Source organism: Nerophis ophidion, linkage group LG08, assembly GCF_033978795.1.
Source record: "Nerophis ophidion isolate RoL-2023_Sa linkage group LG08, RoL_Noph_v1.0, whole genome shotgun sequence".
NCBI classification, from domain to species: domain Eukaryota; kingdom Metazoa; phylum Chordata; class Actinopteri; order Syngnathiformes; family Syngnathidae; genus Nerophis; species Nerophis ophidion.
Genome location: NC_084618.1, coordinates 26,122,478 through 26,143,770, shown reverse-complemented (window position 1 = coordinate 26,143,770; position 21,293 = coordinate 26,122,478). Strand labels below are relative to the sequence as shown.

The window sequence follows — 21,293 nt, the reverse complement described above, 5'->3', positions numbered from 1 at the left end:
GGATAATGATCTCAGCGTCTTTAGTGGACAGAATGGAGCGAATTTTAGCGATATTACGGAGATGAAAGAAGGCCGTTTTAGTAACGCTTTTAATGTGTGCCTCAAAGGAGAGAGTTGGGTGGAAGATAATACCCAGATTCTTTACCGTGTCGCCTTGTCTAATTGTTTGGTTGTCAAATGTTAGAGTTGTATTATTAAATAGAGTTCGGTGTCTAGCAGGACCGATAATCAGCATTTCCGTTTTTTTGGCGTTGAGTTGCAAAAAGTTAGCGGACATCCATTGTTTGATTTCATTAAGACACGCCTCCAGCTGACTACAATCCGGCGTGTTGGTCAGCTTTAGGGGCATGTAGAGTTGGGTGTCATCAGCATAACAGTGAAAGCTAACACCGTATTTGCGTATGATGTCACCTAGCGGCAGCATGTAGATGCTGAAGAGTGCAGGGCCAAGGACCGAACCCTGGGGAACTCCACACGTTACCTTAACGTAGTCCGAGGTCACATTGTTATGGGAGACACACTGCATCCTATCAGTAAGATAAGAGTTAAACCAAGACAGGGCTAAGTCTGACATACCAATTCGTGTTTTGATACGTTCTAATAAAATATTATGATCGACGGTATCGAAAGCAGCGCTAAGATCGAGGAGCAGCAACATAGATGACGCATCAGAATCCATCGTTAGCAATAGATCATTAGTCATTTTTGCGAGGGCTGTCTCCGTGGAGTGATTTGCTCTGAAACCGGATTGAAAGGTTTCACATAGATTGTTAGACGCTAAGTGTTCATTTAACTGCTCCGCAACAATTTTTTCAAGGATTTTTGAAATAAAGGGAAGGTGAGACACCAGTCGGTAGTTTACCATGAGGTCAGGATCGAGGTTAGGTCTTTTAAGAAGAGGATGAATAACCGCTTTTTTGAATGCTAGGGGAACAGTGCCCGAGGAGAGTGATAAGTTTATAATATTTAGCACTGATGGACCTAATAATACAAAGAGCTCCTTGATCAGTTTCCCAGGAAGAGGGTCAAGTAAACATGTTGTCTGTTTTATTCCATTTACACGTTGTAACAATTCCTCTGATGTTATTTCCTCAAAACGAGAGAAACTATTTTGGAGGGCAGTATCCGCCGTATATACCATCATATCAGTGTTAATAGAACCCCGTTGTAGCTGGGACGCATTGTCTTTAATCTCCTTTCTAATGACTTCAATTTTCTTACTAAAGAATTGCATAAAGTCATCAGCTGAGTGGGTTGAGCTACTGGAAGGGGTCCCTTGTTGGGTTAGCGATGCTACCGTACTAAACAAAAATTTAGGATCGTTTTTATTACGGTGGATGAGATTTGAGTAATATTTAGCTTTAGCTAAGGTAAGCATGCGTTTATAAGTTATTAAACCATCACTCCATGCTTGATGGTGCACCTCAAGTTTAGTCGTGCGCCATTTGCGTTCCAGCTTTCTACATAATAATTTCTGAGCTCTAGTTTCTTCTGTAAACCACGGGGTGCGCTTTTTTGGAGCCTTTTTTAACTTAAGCGGTGCTATGTTATCAATGGTTTCGCGCAGGGTGTCAATAGAGCCCACATACTTTGGGAATGGTGCCATAACCGAGGGCAGTAGGTCAGCAAGAGTTGTCGTTGTGGCCGTATTAATGTTGCGGCTGCTATAGCAGTTATTATTATTATTATTAGTTTGACGAACATGCGTCTGAACCTCAAATTTTATAAGGTAATGATCGGACAATACTTTAGTATACGGGAGTATCGTAACTTTGGAGACGGTGATACCCCTGACAAGCAGTAGGTCTATCGTATTACCGTTGCGATGCGTGGGTTCATTTATTATTTGTGTGAGACCACAGCTATCAATTACAGTCTGGAGCGCTACGCACGGTGGGTCCGATGGGGTATTCATATGGATATTAAAGTCCCCCATTATGATTATATTATCGGCTTGTGTCACTAGATCAGCAACGAACTCTGAGAATTCATTGATAAAGTCCGAATAGGGCCCTGGGGGGCGGTAGATAACAGCCAGGTGTAGAGGCAGCGGTGTGACAGACTTCATAGTAAGCACCTCAAACGATTTAAATTTATTATTTATGTTAGGACTAAGGTTAAAGTTTTCGTTGTATATTAAGCGGACGGGCAATATGCGCATGTGTAAAGTTAGGAGGACATGCCTCATTTAGCGCAAAAAAGTTGTTTGGTTTAAGCCAGGTTTCGCTGAGACCGATGACGTTAAGATTGTTGTCTCTGATAATATCATTAACTAATAACGTTTTGGGAGACAATGATCTTATGTTTAAAAAAACTATCCTATAGGTAGTCGGCTGTTTTAGGGAGTTTTTGATCAAATTATCCGTAGTAGCAATATTAATAATGTTGTGTTTATTATGCCCAGTGCATTTAGTATAGTTACGACCATATCTAGGAATTGATACGACAGGAATTTTCCGATTGTTTGTTTGTTGCTTTGATAAACTGCACGCATCATAGTTAGCCACCTCAGTAACGGGGATTTTCCGATTGTTTGTTTGTTGCTTTGATAAACTGCACGCATCATAGTTAGCCACCTCAGTAAGACACATGTCCAACTCTGAAACACTCAAAGCAGAAAAAACGTGTTCTAATTTAACTGACTCCTTACCCAGACCTGTAGTCTCGCATTTTCCATTTAAATCTGGCTGCAGGATGGAGGGAAGTGGTGTTCTGTGGGGATTAGCCTTCTGCTTTGTTTTTAGCCCCGCTCGACATCCGCGTTTCCGATCACACCGCTGGCGTCTGCTCCGTAGACGGCCCCCGCTGCTACTATACTCCCCTGCTTCACAGGCCGCTGGATGTAGCCGCCGACGTATTCCCATGCTAGTTAGCATGTTTAGCACGCACGCGTCTATCAGTCCAAAACGGCCCGATATGTCCACATCCAGAAGTGTCTGGGATAGGTTGATTGGCAACACTAAATTGGCCCTAGTGTGTGAATGTGAGTGTGAATGTTGTCTGTCTATCTGTGTTGGCCCTGCGATGAGGTGGCGACTTGTCCAGGGTGTACCCCGCCTTCCGTCCGATTGTAGCTGAGATAGGCGCCAGCGACCCCAAAAGGGAATAAGCGGTAGTAAATGGATGGATGGATGGCATGTATATATGTGTAATATATATTTTTATTTTTATATATATATATATATATATATATATATATATATATATATATATATATATATATATATATATATATATATATATATATATATATATATATATATATATATATATGTGTATATATGTGTGTGTGTGTGTGTGTGTGTGTATATAGATATTCTGAATGTCTACCTATATATATATGTGTGTATATATGTTTGTGTATGTATATAAATATATATAGTTTTATCGCTCGAACCTATGTCACATGATCGACTGTCTCATCTCATACTTGCTGGGTGGTCCTCAGGCCATGTACGAGCGTCTCTTCTGCTGGATCGTGGGACGCATCAATGACATCATCGAGGTGAAGAACTACGACGCCAGAGTCCACGGGAAGAACACGGTCATCGGGGTGCTGGACATCTACGGCTTCGAGATCTTCCAAAACAACAGGTGCAAGATTATACTCTTACACAGCAGGGAAGGGATCCGTGTGGCCCCATTCTTAGGTGGAAGAGGAAGAGGCGAGGCGTTAATTATTTTGCTCTGCGGTTTGCTGAAAATGATGGATGGTGCCAATATACGCGGCAACTGACGCAAAACACATTTTAAGATGTTTAACAGTACTGCCATCTGGCGGCTAAAGTGGTCACTTTTCGTGTGTCTGGTAAACGAGAACAAATGGGGGGCCCTCTTCCCAATGCATGCACTAACGTGTTTGAAATGTGTCCGCCAGCTTCGAGCAGTTCTGCATCAACTACTGCAACGAAAAGCTGCAGCAGCTCTTCATCCAGCTGGTGCTGAAGCAGGAGCAGGAGGAGTATCAGCGGGAAGGAATCCCCTGGAAGCACGTACGCCGCCCCCAGCACCTCCTATTGCTTTTCAAATAGCCACGCCTGACGCGGGAACGTGTCCCCTTCCGCAGATCGACTACTTCAACAACCAGGTCATCGTGGACCTGGTGGAGCAGCAGCACAAGGGCATCTTCTCCGTGCTGGACGAGGCCTGCATGAACGTGGGCAAGGTGACGGACGAGCTCTTCCTGCAGGGACTCAACGCCAAGCTGGCCAAGCACGCTCACTACACCAGCCGCAAGGTAGGCCACAAGAGGGCAGCAGCGGTCAGGAAGAGGAAGGCGCCACTTCCTGGGTGATGTCACTGCCAGCCAATGGGAGGTGGCGATGCAGTGCAGCTGAATATGACAATGTTTTTATTTTACATCTGAGATACTCAATTAACAACCTGATTCAATCTCTAATTTACAAAACTATAATATATCAAATTAACTATATTAGATTATTCATAGCAATAACCAAAGCAGGAAAAAGAAACTTTCAAAATAAACTTAAACTTTGATTGACTGATTGAGACTTTTATTAGTAGATAGTACAGTACATATTCTGTACAATTGACCACTAAATGGTAACACCCCAATAAGTTTTTCAGCTTGTTTAAGTCGGAGTCCATGTTAAACAATTCCATCCATCCATCCATTTTCTACCGCTTGTCCCTTACGAGGTCGCGGGGGGCGCTGGCGCCTATCTCAGCTTCAATCGGACGGAAGGCGGGGTACACCCTGGACAAGTCGCCACCTCATCGCAGGGCCGACACAGATAGACAGACAACATTCACACTCACATTCACACAATAGGGCCAATTTAGTGTTGCCAATCAACCTATCCCCAGGTGCATGTCTTTGGAAGTGGGAGGAAGCCGGAGTACCCGGAGGGAACCCACGCATTCACGGGGAGAACATGCAAACTCCACACAGAAAGATCCCGAGCCTGGTATAAATATATATTATCAGCATAATAAAATCATTACACAAGTTAATTTTCAGAGTACATACATTGAATTATTTACATTCCGGGGGGTGGAGTGGGGGGGTTTAGGTTTGGTTGATATCAGCACTTCAGCACTAAACTTGATAATACATATTCAACTACATTGTACTACGACAGGGGTCGGCAACCCAAAATGTTGAAAGAGCCATATTGGTCCAAAAATACAAAAACAAATCCGTCTGGAGCCGCAAAAAAATAAAAGCCATATCACATAAAGATAGTGTGTCGTAAGATATCAATTGAATTATGAGGACTTAAAGGCCTACTGAAATGAGATTTTCTTATTTAAACGGGAATAGCAGGTCCATTCTATGTGTCATAGTTGATCATTTCGCAATATTGCCATATTTTTGCTGAAAGGATTTAGTAGAGAACATCCACGATAAAGTTCGCAACTGGAGAAAAGCCCTGCTTCTACCGGAAGTCGCAGAAGATGACGTCACATGTTGATGGCTCCTCATCTATTCACATTTATTTTATTGGGAGCCTCCAACAAAAACAGCTATTCGGACCGAAAAAACGACAATTTCCCCATTAATTTGAGCGAGGATGAAAGATTCGTGTTTGAGGATATTGATAGCGACGGACTGGAAAGAAAAAAAAAAAACAAAAAAAAAAAAATGCGATTGCAATCGCGTTGCATCGTGACGGATTCATATGTTTTTAGAGACATTTACTAGGATAATTCTGGGAAATCTCTTATCTTTCTATTGTGTTGCTAGTGTTTTAGTGAGTTTAACAGTACCTGATAGTTGAAAGTGTACATCCACGGCCGTATTTATGACGCGCAGTGTCTCAGGGAAGTCGACTGCAGCTTTACGGGAGGCGCAAGCTCAGCTGATATCCGGTAAGTGGCGACTTTTTAACCACAATTTTTTCACCAAAACCTGTTGGTTGACAAGTGGTCAAGGTCCATGTCCGCTGTGATCCATAGTAAAGTTTCAACTCCGTGAATTTTAAACAAGGAATCACCGTGTGTTTGTGTGGCTAAAAGCTAAAGCTTCCCAACTCCATTGTTCTACTTTGACTTCTCCATTATTAATTTAACAAATTGCAAAAGATTCAGCAACACAGATCTCCAAAATACTGTGTAATCATGCCGTTAAAGCTGACGACTTTTAGCTGTGTGTGTGTGCAGCGCTCATATTCATAACAGCCCGTGACGTCACGCGTACACTTCATCATTACGCGACGTTTTCAAGAAAAAAGTCCCGGGAAATTTATAATTGCAATTTAGTAAACTAAAAAGGCCGTATTGGCATGTGTTGCAATGTTAATATTTCATCATTGATATATAAACTATCAGACTGCGTGGTGGGTAGTAGTGGGTTTCAGTAGGTCTTTAAAGGAAACTAAATGAGCTCAAATATAGCTACAAATGAGGCATAATGATGCAATATGTACATACAGCGAGCCTAAATAGCATCTTAGTTTTGATTAGCTTGCAGTCATGCAGTGACCAAATATGTCTGATTATCACTCCACATAAGTCCATAACATCAACAAAACTCGCCTTTGTGCATTCATGCACAACGGTAAAAGTTTGGTGGACAAAATCAGACAGAAAAAGAAGTGGCATAAAACACATCTTCGAAAGGCGGAGAAAGTTATACATGTAAACAAACTACGGTGAGTTCAAGGACCGCCAAAATTACTTGGACAAAACGGCGCTCGCCAAATATGTTTAATACAAACAGTGTGCTTTATAACAATTAGGGAGGTTTGTGTCATGTTTGTCCTCTTACAGAAACCACATTAAAACAAAAAATATGTTTTTTCCCCTCATCTTTTTCCATTTTTCATATAATTTTGAAGAAGCTCCAGAGAGCCACTAGGTCGGCGCTAAAGAGACTCATGCAGCTCCAGAGCCGCGGGTTGCCGACCCCCGTACTAGGAGTTCTGCAACGTCACTCATTCCATCCATCCATTCACGTTTTCTAAATATTTTAATTAAAAAAGTGTGTACTACGGCTCACCGCTGTTTCATGTTGGACGACGGAAGTCCTTCTCAAATAGTGGGAGTACGTGTGGCCCTAGGGAACACGCTTTATCAGTATCGTGCTTCATGGTTTGAAAAGCTGCGCACTACAAAACGTGCTCATTGTAGACAATAATCCTGACTTCCTCCATTTTTTTATAGTTGAAAATGTTTTATATATATTCTCCTGAATTTATGTTGAACAATTTTAATGTATTATTATTTAGATTGATTCCTTCAGGAGAGTTCTCACAGGAAAATTAAAATTCCACCAGCAGTGTACAGAATTGAGATGTTATTTAAAAATTAAGTAATACATAATGGGGGTATATATGTTATTGTTTTGCACCCCCTGTCATCTTAGTACCTCCCTCCCTCCCTTCCAGAGAGGAGTTGTACAGTCTGATGGCATGTGGGACAAAAGAGTTTTTGAGTCTATTAGTCCAGCACTTGGGATGAAGCAGTCTGGCACTGAACAGGCTCCTCTGGCTACTGATAACAATATGCAGAGGGTGACTGGCATCTTCCGTGATTTTCACTAGTTTTCCCCACAGTCCTCTTCTCTTCCACCGCCACCAGTGAGTCCAGCTTTATTCTGCCTGATCAGTTTCTCCAGTCTCCCCAGCAGACTGCGATGTAGAACCGAACACTGGCAACCACAGACTGGTAGTACATCCACAAGAGTTTGTTGCAAATGTTGAAAGAGCGCAGCCTCCTCAGGAAGTACAGCATGCTCTGTCCTTTCCTTTACAAGTGGTCCGTGTTAACAGTCCAGTCCAGCTTGTTGTCCACCCACACCCCGAGGTACTTGAATGAGTCCACGGTCTGTACCTGGACTCCCTCGATCACAATAGGTCGTGACCTTGGACTCGACCTCCCAAAGTCAATGACCGGGTCCTTGGTCTTTGACGGATTGAGAGGTTCCTGTGGCACCAGACAGCAAAGTCCCTCACAAGGCTCCAAAACTCCTCTCTGCCTGATATTTGTCAGTAACAAATGGTTCAAGTCAGTTGAACAATCGTATAGTTTAAATAAGAATTGATTTCAATATCTTAGTTATTCTTTGTTGTAAGGTGATCAATAATGCTTTCTTTTTTTTTTACTTGTATTTAATGTTCATAAGGATGCAATGTTATGCAGAGGTGTACTTATAACAATTTTACAGACAAATATGTGTAATGGCGGTTGGAGGCAAAATGTTTTCTTTATCCTGTAGGGGCGTAACAGAAAATAATGAAGACGCACCGGGCGCTGTTGTGATTCAATGCCAGTTTTTCAAAATACGAGCTGTGTCACAGTAGCGATTAAAGTGGCGTTCGGAGGCACCGCTGTCTGCAAATATGTCTGCGGTCGTCACTGAGGAGGACAACAAGACGCTCGGTGTTGGCAGTTAGCGCTGACACTATGCCTCATCGTGTGTCTGTGATGTTAGCGGGTGCTGCGACACTGTGTACCTGTCATGGCTGACACGTCGCACATCCGCATTCCTCCTTTCTGGCGCCCTCTCACTGCCACCAGCACTTATCTGGCAACCTGGAGAAGATTTAACCCTGAAGTCATTACCACATGAGCTTTTTATATACTGTATTTTGCAAATTACATATGCAATTGCATATGTAATATATATATACAAACACATATATACAAACACACACACACATATATACATATATATACACATATATATAGATGTGTGTGTATATATATATATATGTATGTATGTATGTATATGTATGTATATGTATGTATATATGTATGTATGTATATAGATGTATGTATGTGTACATATATGTATGTATATATATATGTATGTATGTATATATGTATGTATGTGTATATATGTATGTATGTATATATATATGTATATATGTATGTATGTATATATATATGTATATATGTATGTTTATGTATATATGTATGTATTTATGTATATATGTATGTATATATGCATGGATATGCGTATATGTATATGTATATATATATATATATATATATATATATATATATATATATACATATACATATGTATGTGTATAGATATATGTATGTATGTATATATGTGTGTATAGATATATGTATGTATGTATATATGTGTGTATATATACGTATGTATATATGTGTATATATGTATGTATATGTATGTATGTATGTATATATATGTATGTATGTATAGATATATGAATGTATGTATATATGTATGTATATATATGTATGTAAGTATATATGTATATGTATGTATGTATGTGTATGTATATGTATGTATGTGTGTATATATATACACACATATATATATATTTACACACACACACATATATATATATATATATATATACATATATATACATATACATATATATATATACATACACATATACTGCGATGAGGTGTCCAGGGTGTACACCGCCTTCCGCCCGATAGTAGCTGAGATAGGCACCAGCGACCCCAAAGGGAATAAGCGTTAGAAAATGGATGGGATGGATATATATATATATATATATATATATATATATATATATACATATATATATATATATGTATATATATATATATATATACACACGTGTGTATATATATATATATATATATATATATGTACACACGTGTATATATATATATGTTTACATATTTACATATATATTTACATATATATTTACATATATACGTTGCACTGGAGTATAAGTCTCATTTGGGGGGAAATTAATTTGATAAAATCCAACACCAAGAATAAACATTTGAAAGGCAATTTAAAATAAATAAAGACTAGTGAACAACAGGCTGAATAAGCGTACGTTATATGAGGCATAAATAACCAACGGAGAAGGTTGGCAGTATGTTAACGTAACATATTATGGTAACAGTCATTCAAATAACTATAACATATAGAACATGCTATACGTTTACCAAACTATCTGTCACTCCTAATCGATAAATCCCATGAAATGTTCTTCCTTGATGTCGCTTCTAAACAACTCTGTCAACGCCAAAGGTATGCGCCGCTTCCTCTTGTCGTTTTCTGCTGCATATTTCACTACGTCCAGCTTGTAATCTGCAGTACATGATTTCCTTTTCGGTGACATTTTTGTTCAGCCCTTCTCAGTTTTTATAAGTTACCGTCAACGATGAAATGATCTATTTTAACAGCTACGGCAGTAGCATATAGCAGTTAGCATTCCATGACCCACAATGCACTTCTGCCACGACCCTCCCCCGCCAAATTCTTATCGGTTGACGTGTGTGTGACTATTGCTGACATTTTCTTCGTCTCTTCCGCGAATGAGATAAATATCATTTGATGTTTTACGGTAATGTGTTAATAATTTCAAACATAAGTCACTCTTGAGTATAAGTCGCACCCCCGGCCAAATTATGAAAAAAACTGCGACTTATAGTCCGAAAAATACGGTATGTCCTCATCATGTCATTGAAGTGTCCTTTATTGCCCCCTCCCACCGCCGCCTCACTTCCTGTGCCCATTATTCTGACCTTGTTCTATCATCTTCTTAACCACACACACACATCACACTATCACGCCAACACATTAGTTTTCATCTCAAACACATAGCAGGTGCCAAAGTGTGTGTGTGCGTGTGTGTGTGTTTGGTGCAAAGTCCCTGAAGGCAACAAGATGAACCCCCGGTCTTTCTTGTTTATTCCGGTTCAGTCGAGCCGCCAAGTCTCTGTGAACGTGGGCCAAGTTTGTTTCATGCTAATCGCTAATGCTAATAGTTAGTTGTAATGCCTCATTTAAATACGCACATCATCAGTCACATGTTCATTCATTTTTCTCGCCCTGCTCCCTCGCCGACTGGACTACATCCAGCCGTCACACCTCCACTGCCACACTCGCTCTCTCGCTCTCTCACTGCTGTCTGCTCATATCGCGCCACCATCCATCTCTCTTCCTCTCGTGTCCACGTTTTAGTACTTTTGTTCTTCTCCTCATCAAAGTTTGCGCTCCACTGAAGCCACAGCTCGGCAAAATCGCACGCTTGCCTCTCCTCGGTATAGTTGAGCGCACGTGGAGCACGTTACTACTTGGGTGCCCTGCTGGATTCTCATCCTTTGACTTCTTGTTAGACAGAATTGGACTTCTGCCTGTACAAAATCATATCTGTATTAGGGATCGACTGATAGGTTTTCTTTCAGGGCCGATACCGATTATTACCTAGTCAAGGAGGCCGATGAGCGGTATCTGCAGACGATATTTTTTGCAGTAAAAGTTTTTCAAACATGAATGTTATATGTCAGTAAACATCTGTCAAGTTGTTTTTTTGAATATTATTTTCTTGGAAAAGTTGAACCAGTAGTGACATAATGTTTGATGTTGTGCTTCATTTTTTCATCAAAAACATTAAACACCTTTATTACGTGTGTCTACGAGGACACACACACATATATATGTATTGTGTGTGTGTATATGTTTACGTGTATATATGTGTGTGTGTGTGTATACATATATATATATATATATATATATATATATATATATTAGGGGTGTTGGAAAAAATCGATTCGAATACGTTGTGCGATTCATAATCGATTCTCATTTTAAAAAAATCGATTTAAAAAAAATATATATTTATATATATATATATATATATATATATATATATATATAATGTATATATATATTTTTTTTTTTTTTTTTTTTTTTTAATAATCAATCCAACAAAATAATACACAGCAATACCATAACAATGCAATCCAATTCCAAAACCAAACCTGACCCAGCGACACTCAGAACTGCAATAAAGACACAAACACGACACAGAACAAGCCAAAAGTAGTGAAACAAAAATGAATATTAGCAACAACAGTATCAATATTAGTTATAATTTCAGCACAGCAGTGATTAAAAATCCCTCACTGACATTATCATTAGACATTTATAAAAAATAAAAAAAAAGAACCATAGTGACTTACACTTGCATCGCATCTCATAAGCTTGACAACACACTGTCCAATGTTTTCACAAAGATACATTTATATAAGTCATATTTTTGGTTCGGTTAATAGTTAAAACAAATTTACATTATTGCAATCAGTTGATAAAACATTGTCCTTTACAATTATAAAAGCTTTTTAAAAAAAACTACTAATCTGCTAGCATGTCAGCAGACTGGGGTAGATCCTGCTGAAATCCTATGTATTGAATGAATACAGAATCGTTTTGAATGGGAAAAATATCGTTTTTGAATCGAGAATCGAATCGATATATTATTGAATCGTGACCCCAAAAATCGATATTGAATCGAATTGTGGGACACCCAAAGATTCACAACCCTAATATATATGTATATACATATACATGTATTTGTATATATCAGTGACTTGCAGTGAAGTTCATGGCTGGTGAGGCACTGACTTCATCACAGTCAGATTTATAAACATATGAACCCTAAAGAGTATCTTATTTACCATTTGATTGGCAGCAGTTAACGGGTTATGTTTAAAAGTTCACACCAGCATTCTTTACACATACAAACTGTAGCACCCAAAAAAGCACATTTAGGAAAAAAAACGTTATTATGGTCTTACCTTTACTTATAAATGAAGTCCATGCGCCGCTCCTTCTGAACAAAAGCATCGATAACTTGTTTATAAAAGTCTTCCTTATCTTTCTTTAGTTTTAAAAGTCTCTTAGTCTCGATGGAGATCACTGTCTGAAGCAAACCTTTTAGCTCCGGCGTTGGTCTTCCTTTAATTATTACCTCCTGCTTCGATTGAATGTCCAGTTTAGAAAACTTTTTTATTTTAGATACCGGTATGTAATCCTCCATGTTAAAAGTCCAGGGGAGAGAAAAAAATAAACGATCGCTGCCGCTCCACTTGACTTGCTAACTGTAGCTTGTTGTCACTTATTCTGCAGCTGAGTAATCGCAAGAATGATCCCTGGGATCACTAGCGCCATCTACCACCATGAGGCGGGAGAACAGGTGCCTCACACAGTGCGTCTTTGCAGCCGTTTTATGATTGCCCAGCACAAGAAATACGTTAGACACATACAGTTGTTGACAAAATACACTGTACATTATATACCTCAGCTAACTAAACTATGGAAATGTATAATATAATTAATACAGCAATAGGGTCTCACTGCACAGCAGCCAGCAGTTAGCCGAGTCATTGCGCAATCCATGGTGAGCCTCAACTGGCTGCTGACTCACCAGAAGTCTCTTCTCAGTATTTGAACAGCAAATGTGAAAATCTGCGATTTTGAATGAAAATAATCTAAAACTGGTGAAGTTAAATAGAAAATAACTTTATAAAGTATAATCACCGGATATATATAAGAATAAAAACATTTTTTTTCTTTTTACGTTTTTTTTCTTTCCAAGACGGCACGTGAGGCACTGCTTCACCTGCCTCCCCTGACTTCACGTCATTGAGATATATATATATATATATATATATATATATATATATATATATGTGTACATATTAGGGGTGTAACGGTACCCAAAAATTTCGGTTCGGTACGTACCTTGGTTTAGAGGTCACGGTTCGGTTAAATTTTGGTACTGTAAGAAATCAACCCCAAAAAATTTTGGGGGTTATTTATTTACCAAATTTGCAAAATCTTCCACCAAAAATATTTGTCTTTGTGTAATATTTGATGTGAAGTAATGGGAACCTTGGATTGGTCGATAATTCATAATAACATTGATTTGGATTCAATATCATGTTTTGAGCAATGACAGTTTGAAAGAAAAAAAACAGCTTTGTTTTATTAGTAAACATTGCAACTTTTTCTAAATTACATTTAACCTTCAAGATTTTTTATTTCACTTATGTTAAGTTTTTGTTTATTTTATTATAGTATTTTTAGAATGTGCCGCGGGCCTTTAAAACATTAGCTGTGGGCCTCAAATGGCTTCCGGGGAACACTTTTGACACCCCTAATAAAAAATAAAATCTGATAAATCTATGGATAAAAAGCAGAGCCTGGAGACACATGCGCGTTTATCATAACTCTCTCGCTCTCTCTGTCTCTGTCCCTCCCTCACGAATGTTGCCTGCGCACACATTTTTTGTTTTATTTTTAACCCCTTCTTAAACCTGAACGTACATTGTTAATACACGCAACCATAACTCAAAATGCCGGACATTTGAGGCATTTAAGAAACTCTGCCCTGACAGCCCCGCAAAAGAAGACATAACCAGTGAATAGAGGAGGTATGGTCAGTCTAACTTAGCCTGCTCGCTGCTAGCATGCTAGCAAAAGAGGACATGTCCAGTGCTAGCAGCGATTGGACTAGGATAGACTGACCTTACGTCCTCTATTCACCGGACATGTCCTCTTTTGCGGGGCTGTCAGGGCAGAGTTTCTTAAATGCCTCAAATGTTGGCAATTTGAGTATTGTTTACGCTACTTAATATGTCCGTCTGGAAACTCGTTCGGTACACCTCCACACCAAACCGAAACCCCCCGTACCGAAACGGTTCAATACAAATACACGTACCGTTACACCCCTAATATATATATGTATGTGTGTGTGTGTGTGTATATATATATATATATATATATATATATATATATATATATATATATATATATATAGATCTTTCTGTGTGGAGTTTGCATGTTCTCCCCGTGAATGCGTGGGTTCCCGCCGGGTACTCCGGCTTCCTCCCACTTCCAAAGACATGCACCTGGGGATAGGTTGATTGGCAACACTAAATTGGCCCTAGTGTGTGAATGTGAGTGTGAATGTTGTCTGTCTATCTGTGTTGGCCCTGCGATGAGGTGGCGACTTGTCCAGGGTGTACCCCACCTTCCGCCCGATTGTAGCTGAGATAGGCGCCAGCGCCCCCCGCGACCCCGAAAGGGAATAAGCGGTAGAAAATGGATGGATGGATATATATACCGATATATAATCAGTATATATGTGTATACAGTGTATATATATATATGTGTGTACATGTATATATACATATATATATATATTTAGGTGTATATACATATATATATATATATATATATATATAGTTGTGATCAAAATTATTCAACCCCCACACAATTTTGTTGTTTTAGCAAGTTGGACATTTATTCCGTATTTTGTTTATAGTCATATCAAATAAAGATGTGTCAAATAGATAAATGCAACTTAAATTGTAACACTGTATTTTACAAAATACCAAAAAAGGACATTTTTCTTAATATCTCATTGACAAAATGATTCAACCCCCTAGTTACATGCATCTTTAGTACTTAGTAGAACACCCTTTGGCAGTAATGACATCCTTCAAAGGTGATACATAACCGGACACAAGCTTCTTGCAACCATCTACAGGTATTTTAGTCCATTCCTCTTGGGCAAAGGCCTCCAGTTCATTCATATTCTTGGGCTTGCGTGCTGCAACTGCCTTCTTCAAGTCCCACCACAGGTTTTCTATAGGATTTAGGTCTGGCGACTGTGAAGGCCACTCCAGAGTCTTCCAGCCCTTCTTCTGCAACCACTCTGATGTTGATTTGGAGGTATGCTTGGGATCGTTGTCCTGTTGGAAGGTCCAACGTCTCCCAAGCCTCAGCTTCGTCACTGACCTCATGACATTTGCAGCTAATATATCCTGCTAGGAAACAGAATTCATAATGCCTTGAACGCGCTGGAGATTCCCGGTACCTGAGGCAGAAAAACAGCCCCAGAACCGGATTGACCCCCCACCATGCTTAACAGTAGGCAAGGTTTTCTTCTCTTTGTAAGCTTCATTTTTTCTCCTCCAGACATAACGTTGATTCATAGGCCCAAAGAGTTCCAGTTTTGTCTCATCACTCCATAGAACAGTTTCCCAAAACCTTTGGGGTTTGTCCAGATGATTTTTGCCATACATGGAGGCCTTCATCTCGTAGTGCGCGCCTTATTGTCTGGGACGAAACCTGCGTTCCCCCCTCTGCAATGTCCTGTTGTAGTTCCTCAGCTGTTACCCGGGGGTTTTTCGCCACTGTACGCACACAGCATCCTCTTTCTACCACACCCAGGTAGTGTTTACACTGTGCCTTTAACTTTAAACTTGCAAATTATGCTCCCAACTGTGTCTCTTGGATTGTGTAATGTCTTTGCTATTTTCTTATAACCATATCCTTTCTTATGAAGAGAAATCACCTCCTCTCTTGACTTCTTTGACCACTCCCTGGACTTCACCATGTTGCAAATACACCATTGACCATCTACAAGAAGCTGAGCGTCTCAGTCTTTTTCAATCAGTTTACTTGTTGCTCGTTATGGTTCTAATCACATCTACAGGTGTTTTCAACACCTGATTGAAAAGACCTTATTCAAATTATGTTCTTAAGAGTTATGATCTTCAAGGGGTTGAATAATTTTGTCAATGAGATATTAGGGAAATGACACTGTTTGGTATGTTACAAAATATAATTTTGTAATTCAAATTGCATTTGTCTATTTAATGCATCTTTATTTGATATGACTATAAAAAAATATGGAATAAATGTCCAACTTGCTAAAACACCAAAATTGTGTGGGGGTTGAATAATTTTGATCACAACTGTATAATATATAAAACATTTTTATTTATTTATTTTTGTGCACTCGTACAGTTTAGATATGAAAAAATGAAGGTGTAGTGAAGTCATACAATAATAAAATGGTGTTGATTTGACAGAAATTACCATATTTGTATTATTTCTGCGCAGCTCTCCCCCACCGACAAGAGTTTGGAGTTTGATCGAGACTTTCGCATCAGACACTACGCTGGAGATGTGGCGTGAGTGTCCCATTTAAACTCTGACACACATACTGATGGGGTCTTCTCTGGGACATGTTCCACAATGCATTCAAGGACACGCACGCACACACGTGTTAAACGACATGGTCATTGCTTGATGACGGCCCCTAAAGCTATTGGACACCATTCAAATGAATAAATCACACATGCTAATCCCCCACTCAAGTGCTTGCCTTCAGCACATTTGTGAGGGTTAAGTGCGCCCAGGCACCCTCCCCAGCCCCAGAGGATGGATTGATCCCTGAGCTTCTTAGCGGTGGCACTGATTTAATAGGATTAAGTGTGAGGAATGATGTGTTTGGATGACAACGTTTACCTTCTCTCTCAGATACTCAGTGGTGGGTTTCATCGACAAGAACAAAGACACCTTGTTCCAGGACTTCAAGCGGCTGCTCTACAACAGGTGACAAACAACGTGGTGTTTTTTTCCCCCATCATGCTCTGCTTCTGCTCTTTGCAAACCTCAAAAAGTCACACTGGGGAAGAAAAAAAAACACATTTTGGAAACTGATTTAGGCTGGTTATGACTGAAAAAAGTAAAATTTTGCCCAAAGTACCTTGGATTTCGTGCGCTAAAGTTTTGCGATGATTCAGTTTTTGGTAGGGCTGTCAAATCATATTCACCAGTAATGTTACTATATATGTATATATATATATATATATATATATATATATATATATATATATATATATATATATATATATATATCTATATATGTATATATATATATATATATATCTATATATGTATATATATATATATATATATCTATATATCTATATATATATATATATATATATATATATATATACAAACCCCGTTTCCATATGAGTTGGGAAATTGTGTTAGATGTAAATATAAACGGAATAAAATGATTTGCAAATCATTTTTAACCCATTTTCAGTTGAATATGCTACAAAGACAACATATTTGATGTTCAAACCGATTAACATTTTTTTTTTTTGCAAATAATCATTAACTTTAGAATTTGATGCCAGCAAAACGTGACAAAGAAGTTAGGAAAGGTGGCAATACATACTGATAAAGTTGAGGAATGCTCATCAAACACTTACTGTATATGGAACATCCCACAGGTGTGCAGGCTAATTGGGAAAAGGTGGGTGCCATGATTGGGTATAAAAGCAGCTTCCATGAAAGGCTAAGTATTTCTTAAAAAACGATGGGGTGAGGGTCACCACTTTGTAAGCAAATTGTCGAACAGTTTTAGAACAACATTTCTCAACAAGCTATTGCAAGGAATTTAGGGATTTTACCATCCACGGTCCGTAAAATCATCAAAAGGTTCAGAGAATCTGGAGAAATCACTGCACGTAAGCAATGACATTACTGACATCAGTGTGTAAAGAATATCACCACATGGGCTGAGGAACACTTCATAAAACCACTGTCAGTAATTACAGTTGGTCGCTACACCTGTAAGTGCAAGTTAAAACTCTACTATGCAAAGCCAAACCCATTTATCAACAACACCCTGAAACGCCACCGCCTTGGCTGGGCCCGAGCTCACCTAAGATGCATGGACTGATCCAAAGTGGAAAGGTGTTCTGCGGTCTGACGAGTCCACATTTCAAATTATATTTTCAAAAAAGAGGACGTGGTGTCCTCCAGAACAAAGAGGAAAATAACCATTCAGATTGCTATAGGCGCACAGTTCAAAAGCCAGCATCTGTGATGGTATGGGGGTGTATTAGTGCCCAAGGCATGGGTAACTTACACATCTGTGAAGGCACCATTAATGCTGAAAGAGCCATACAGGTTTTGGAGCAACATATATTGTCATCCAAGCAACTTTATCATGGACGCCCCTGATTATTTCAGCAAGACAACGCCAAGCCACGTGTTACAACAGCGTGGCTTCGTAGTTAGAGTGCGGGTACTTTCCTGGCCCGCCTGCAGTCCAGACCTGTCTCCCATCGAAAATGTGTGGCGCATTATGAAGCGTAAAATACGACAAGACCCCAGACTGTTGAACGACTGAAGCTCTACATAAAACACAAATGGGAAAGAATTCCACTTTCAAAGCTTCAACAATTTGTTTCCTCAGTTCCCAAACGTTTTATTGAGTGTTGATTAAAAAAAAGGTGATGTAACACAGCGGTGAACATGCCCTTCCCAACTACATTGGCACGTGTTGCAGCCATGAAATTCTAAGTTAATTATTATTTGCAAAAAAAAAAAAAGTATATGAGTTTGAACATCAAATATGTTGTCTTTGTAGCATATTCAACTGAATATGGGTTGAAAAGGATTCGCAAATCATTATATTCCGTTTATATTTACATCTAACACAATTTCCCAACAACCCACATTTCGCCAACGATTAATATTTAATGTTGATATATTAATAATATAATAATAAGAGAGGCTGCAGTAAACAGTTACATGCTCTGCCTTTCATGAAGGCTGAGGAGACACCCTGCTGACACGCACACTCAACAATATTTTAAATTCTATGCCACATTAATATTGCTTGAACTAATCCTTTTCCTTTAATATTGTTCTATCTTATTCTGCCGCGTTTAATACGACACGAGGCGATCAATCAACCCCAATATATCTTACATCGTGAGAAGGGTCTCGATGAGAGCTGCAGCTGTTGAATATTTTTGTAATGAAGTATTCTATCGAATATCCCGATCGAGTAATTGAATAAATCATATTTTTGCTTAATTAAGGTTTAATTATACATGTTAAGATGTGCCCTCAATTCTTGCGTTTGGCCTGATTGTCTTTTTTTCTAAATGTAAATCACTTCCTTGTAGTCGAAATAACATGTAATGGTGGTTCTTTGGTCAAAATGTTGCATTAATTATGTTTTACAGATTATTTCAAACTGTTTTCTGACCGTCGCTTCACAATGCGCCGTTTTGTGGGCGGTGTTATTTACGTGGCTAGACTTGGACTGCGGCGTCTCCCCGTCATCTTTGTTGTAGCGGTGTAGCGTGCAAGGACGGGAGTGGAAGAAGTGTCAAAAGATGCAGCTAACGGTTTTAATGACATTCAGACTTGACTTCAATCATAACGGAGGAGCATCTCCTCATCCGTAGTTCACTAGTGCGACAACAACGCCGTAAATGTGTCCCGTGAAAAACTGTCGGAACAGAACTCTGATAACTATAGTTCTAAAGGGTCCTTATATACACGCCATAATAATCCCGTATGTTGAAGCACAGTACATTTGACTATGTAGCCGTATGGCTCCGACAATCCATTAAATGGTGCGACTTCATACCTTACCAAAGTCTTACTAAAATATTTTGAAAGATTTTTGAGTGCCTTGTGTATTGTTCTATATTCTTAATGGAACATTTTCATTTTTTTTTTTTTTTAATTTACAGACACATAGTTTTGTATTTTATTATTGTTTCTTTTGTTAATATCAGAGTCCGCTCTGCAAAAAGGTCATCCCAAGAAGCACACACCTTGTGGACAAGGACCCACAGTTAAAATATACATCATCATATAATGTACAAAATTATCGGCAGTTACTCGAACAAGTATGACGATTGTCCTGGTAGAGGTGTATCCCTCCTTGGAGGATGCCTGTGCACGACTTTGTTTATTATGGGGAGACTGGTGCACACACAGTCACTACACGATCCTTGACCGAATCTGGTCAGGGTCCAGTGGCATGGAGTCCAAGATGACTGTGGACCCTTTTCTGCTGCAGCCTTCTTCCACCATCACAGCCGTTGTGGTAGTTCTTAAATCTACCGTCTTCCGCCTGATCCGCCGTTGAGGTCTTCACCGTATCCCTGACTCGGGAGCAGTCAGGTACTAGGCCTTTGCCAAGGGCCACCTGGGGTAACAGTAATAAAAGGGTTAACCTCCTAGTGCCCCGAGACCACATAGAGGAGCCTCCACTGCCGGATGAACTTAAACGTCATGCCCAGGACGTAATATACAAAATACAGTACAATACAATACATTTAAAAAATCTACTCACCAAATAGCCGTTTACAATTTCATTTATTAATAAAGAATTAGTCTTTAAATCAGTGGTTCTTTGGGTTTGATCGAACCCTAGGTGTTCGGTCAGTCGGCCTCAGGGGTTCGACGGAGCCTCCGTCCAAACCTGACTAAATAACAAGTTCAATGTTTTATTATTATATTCAAATGACAGCAATCATTTTCATGAGATTATTTTCTAATATAAGTGTTTTGGCACACTTACAATGACAAAACCCCCCCATTGTTTTTCATGAGCTCTGTACAAGGTGGGGTCGGAAATAATTTGTACCCCTTTCAGATATTGCATTTAGGTCCCACTAAAACATTCACATGTTGCACAATGAGATGTAAACAAGGGATCATGTGTACATTCCTGTAACTTTATGTTTGTAAGATATATCTTTATCAGTATTCATTTAATATAGTAACATCATTAAATTAAGAAAAAACATTTTATTTTTCACTAAAGAAGGGTTTGGTGAATGCACATATGAAACTGGCGGGGTTCGGCACCTCCAACAAGGTTAAGAACCACTGCTTTAAATCCATCAAATCAGTCTCAATATCGTACTATACAAATTTCATTAAAAGGTTTCATCTTGAATATCTG

At 39.1% G+C, this 21,293-nt stretch overlaps 1 protein-coding gene across 3 annotated transcripts in view; it reads left to right on the top strand.

The window, feature by feature from the left end:
* Nucleotides 1-21,293, top strand: part of myo1d (myosin 1D) — a 189,163-nt gene that overhangs the window by 80,079 nt on the left and 87,791 nt on the right. For all 3 annotated transcript variants that reach the window (XR_009807794.1, XR_009807793.1, XM_061908110.1), the window contains exons 9-13: nt 3,449-3,594; nt 3,878-3,992; nt 4,067-4,237; nt 16,619-16,689; nt 17,039-17,113. Coding sequence is in view for 1 of the 3 variants with exons in the window: in XM_061908110.1 (XP_061764094.1) it covers nt 3,449-3,594; nt 3,878-3,992; nt 4,067-4,237; nt 16,619-16,689; nt 17,039-17,113 (578 nt within the window). In the remaining 2 variants the exon portion in view is untranslated. The remainder of the gene's footprint in view (nt 1-3,448; nt 3,595-3,877; nt 3,993-4,066; nt 4,238-16,618; nt 16,690-17,038; nt 17,114-21,293) is intronic.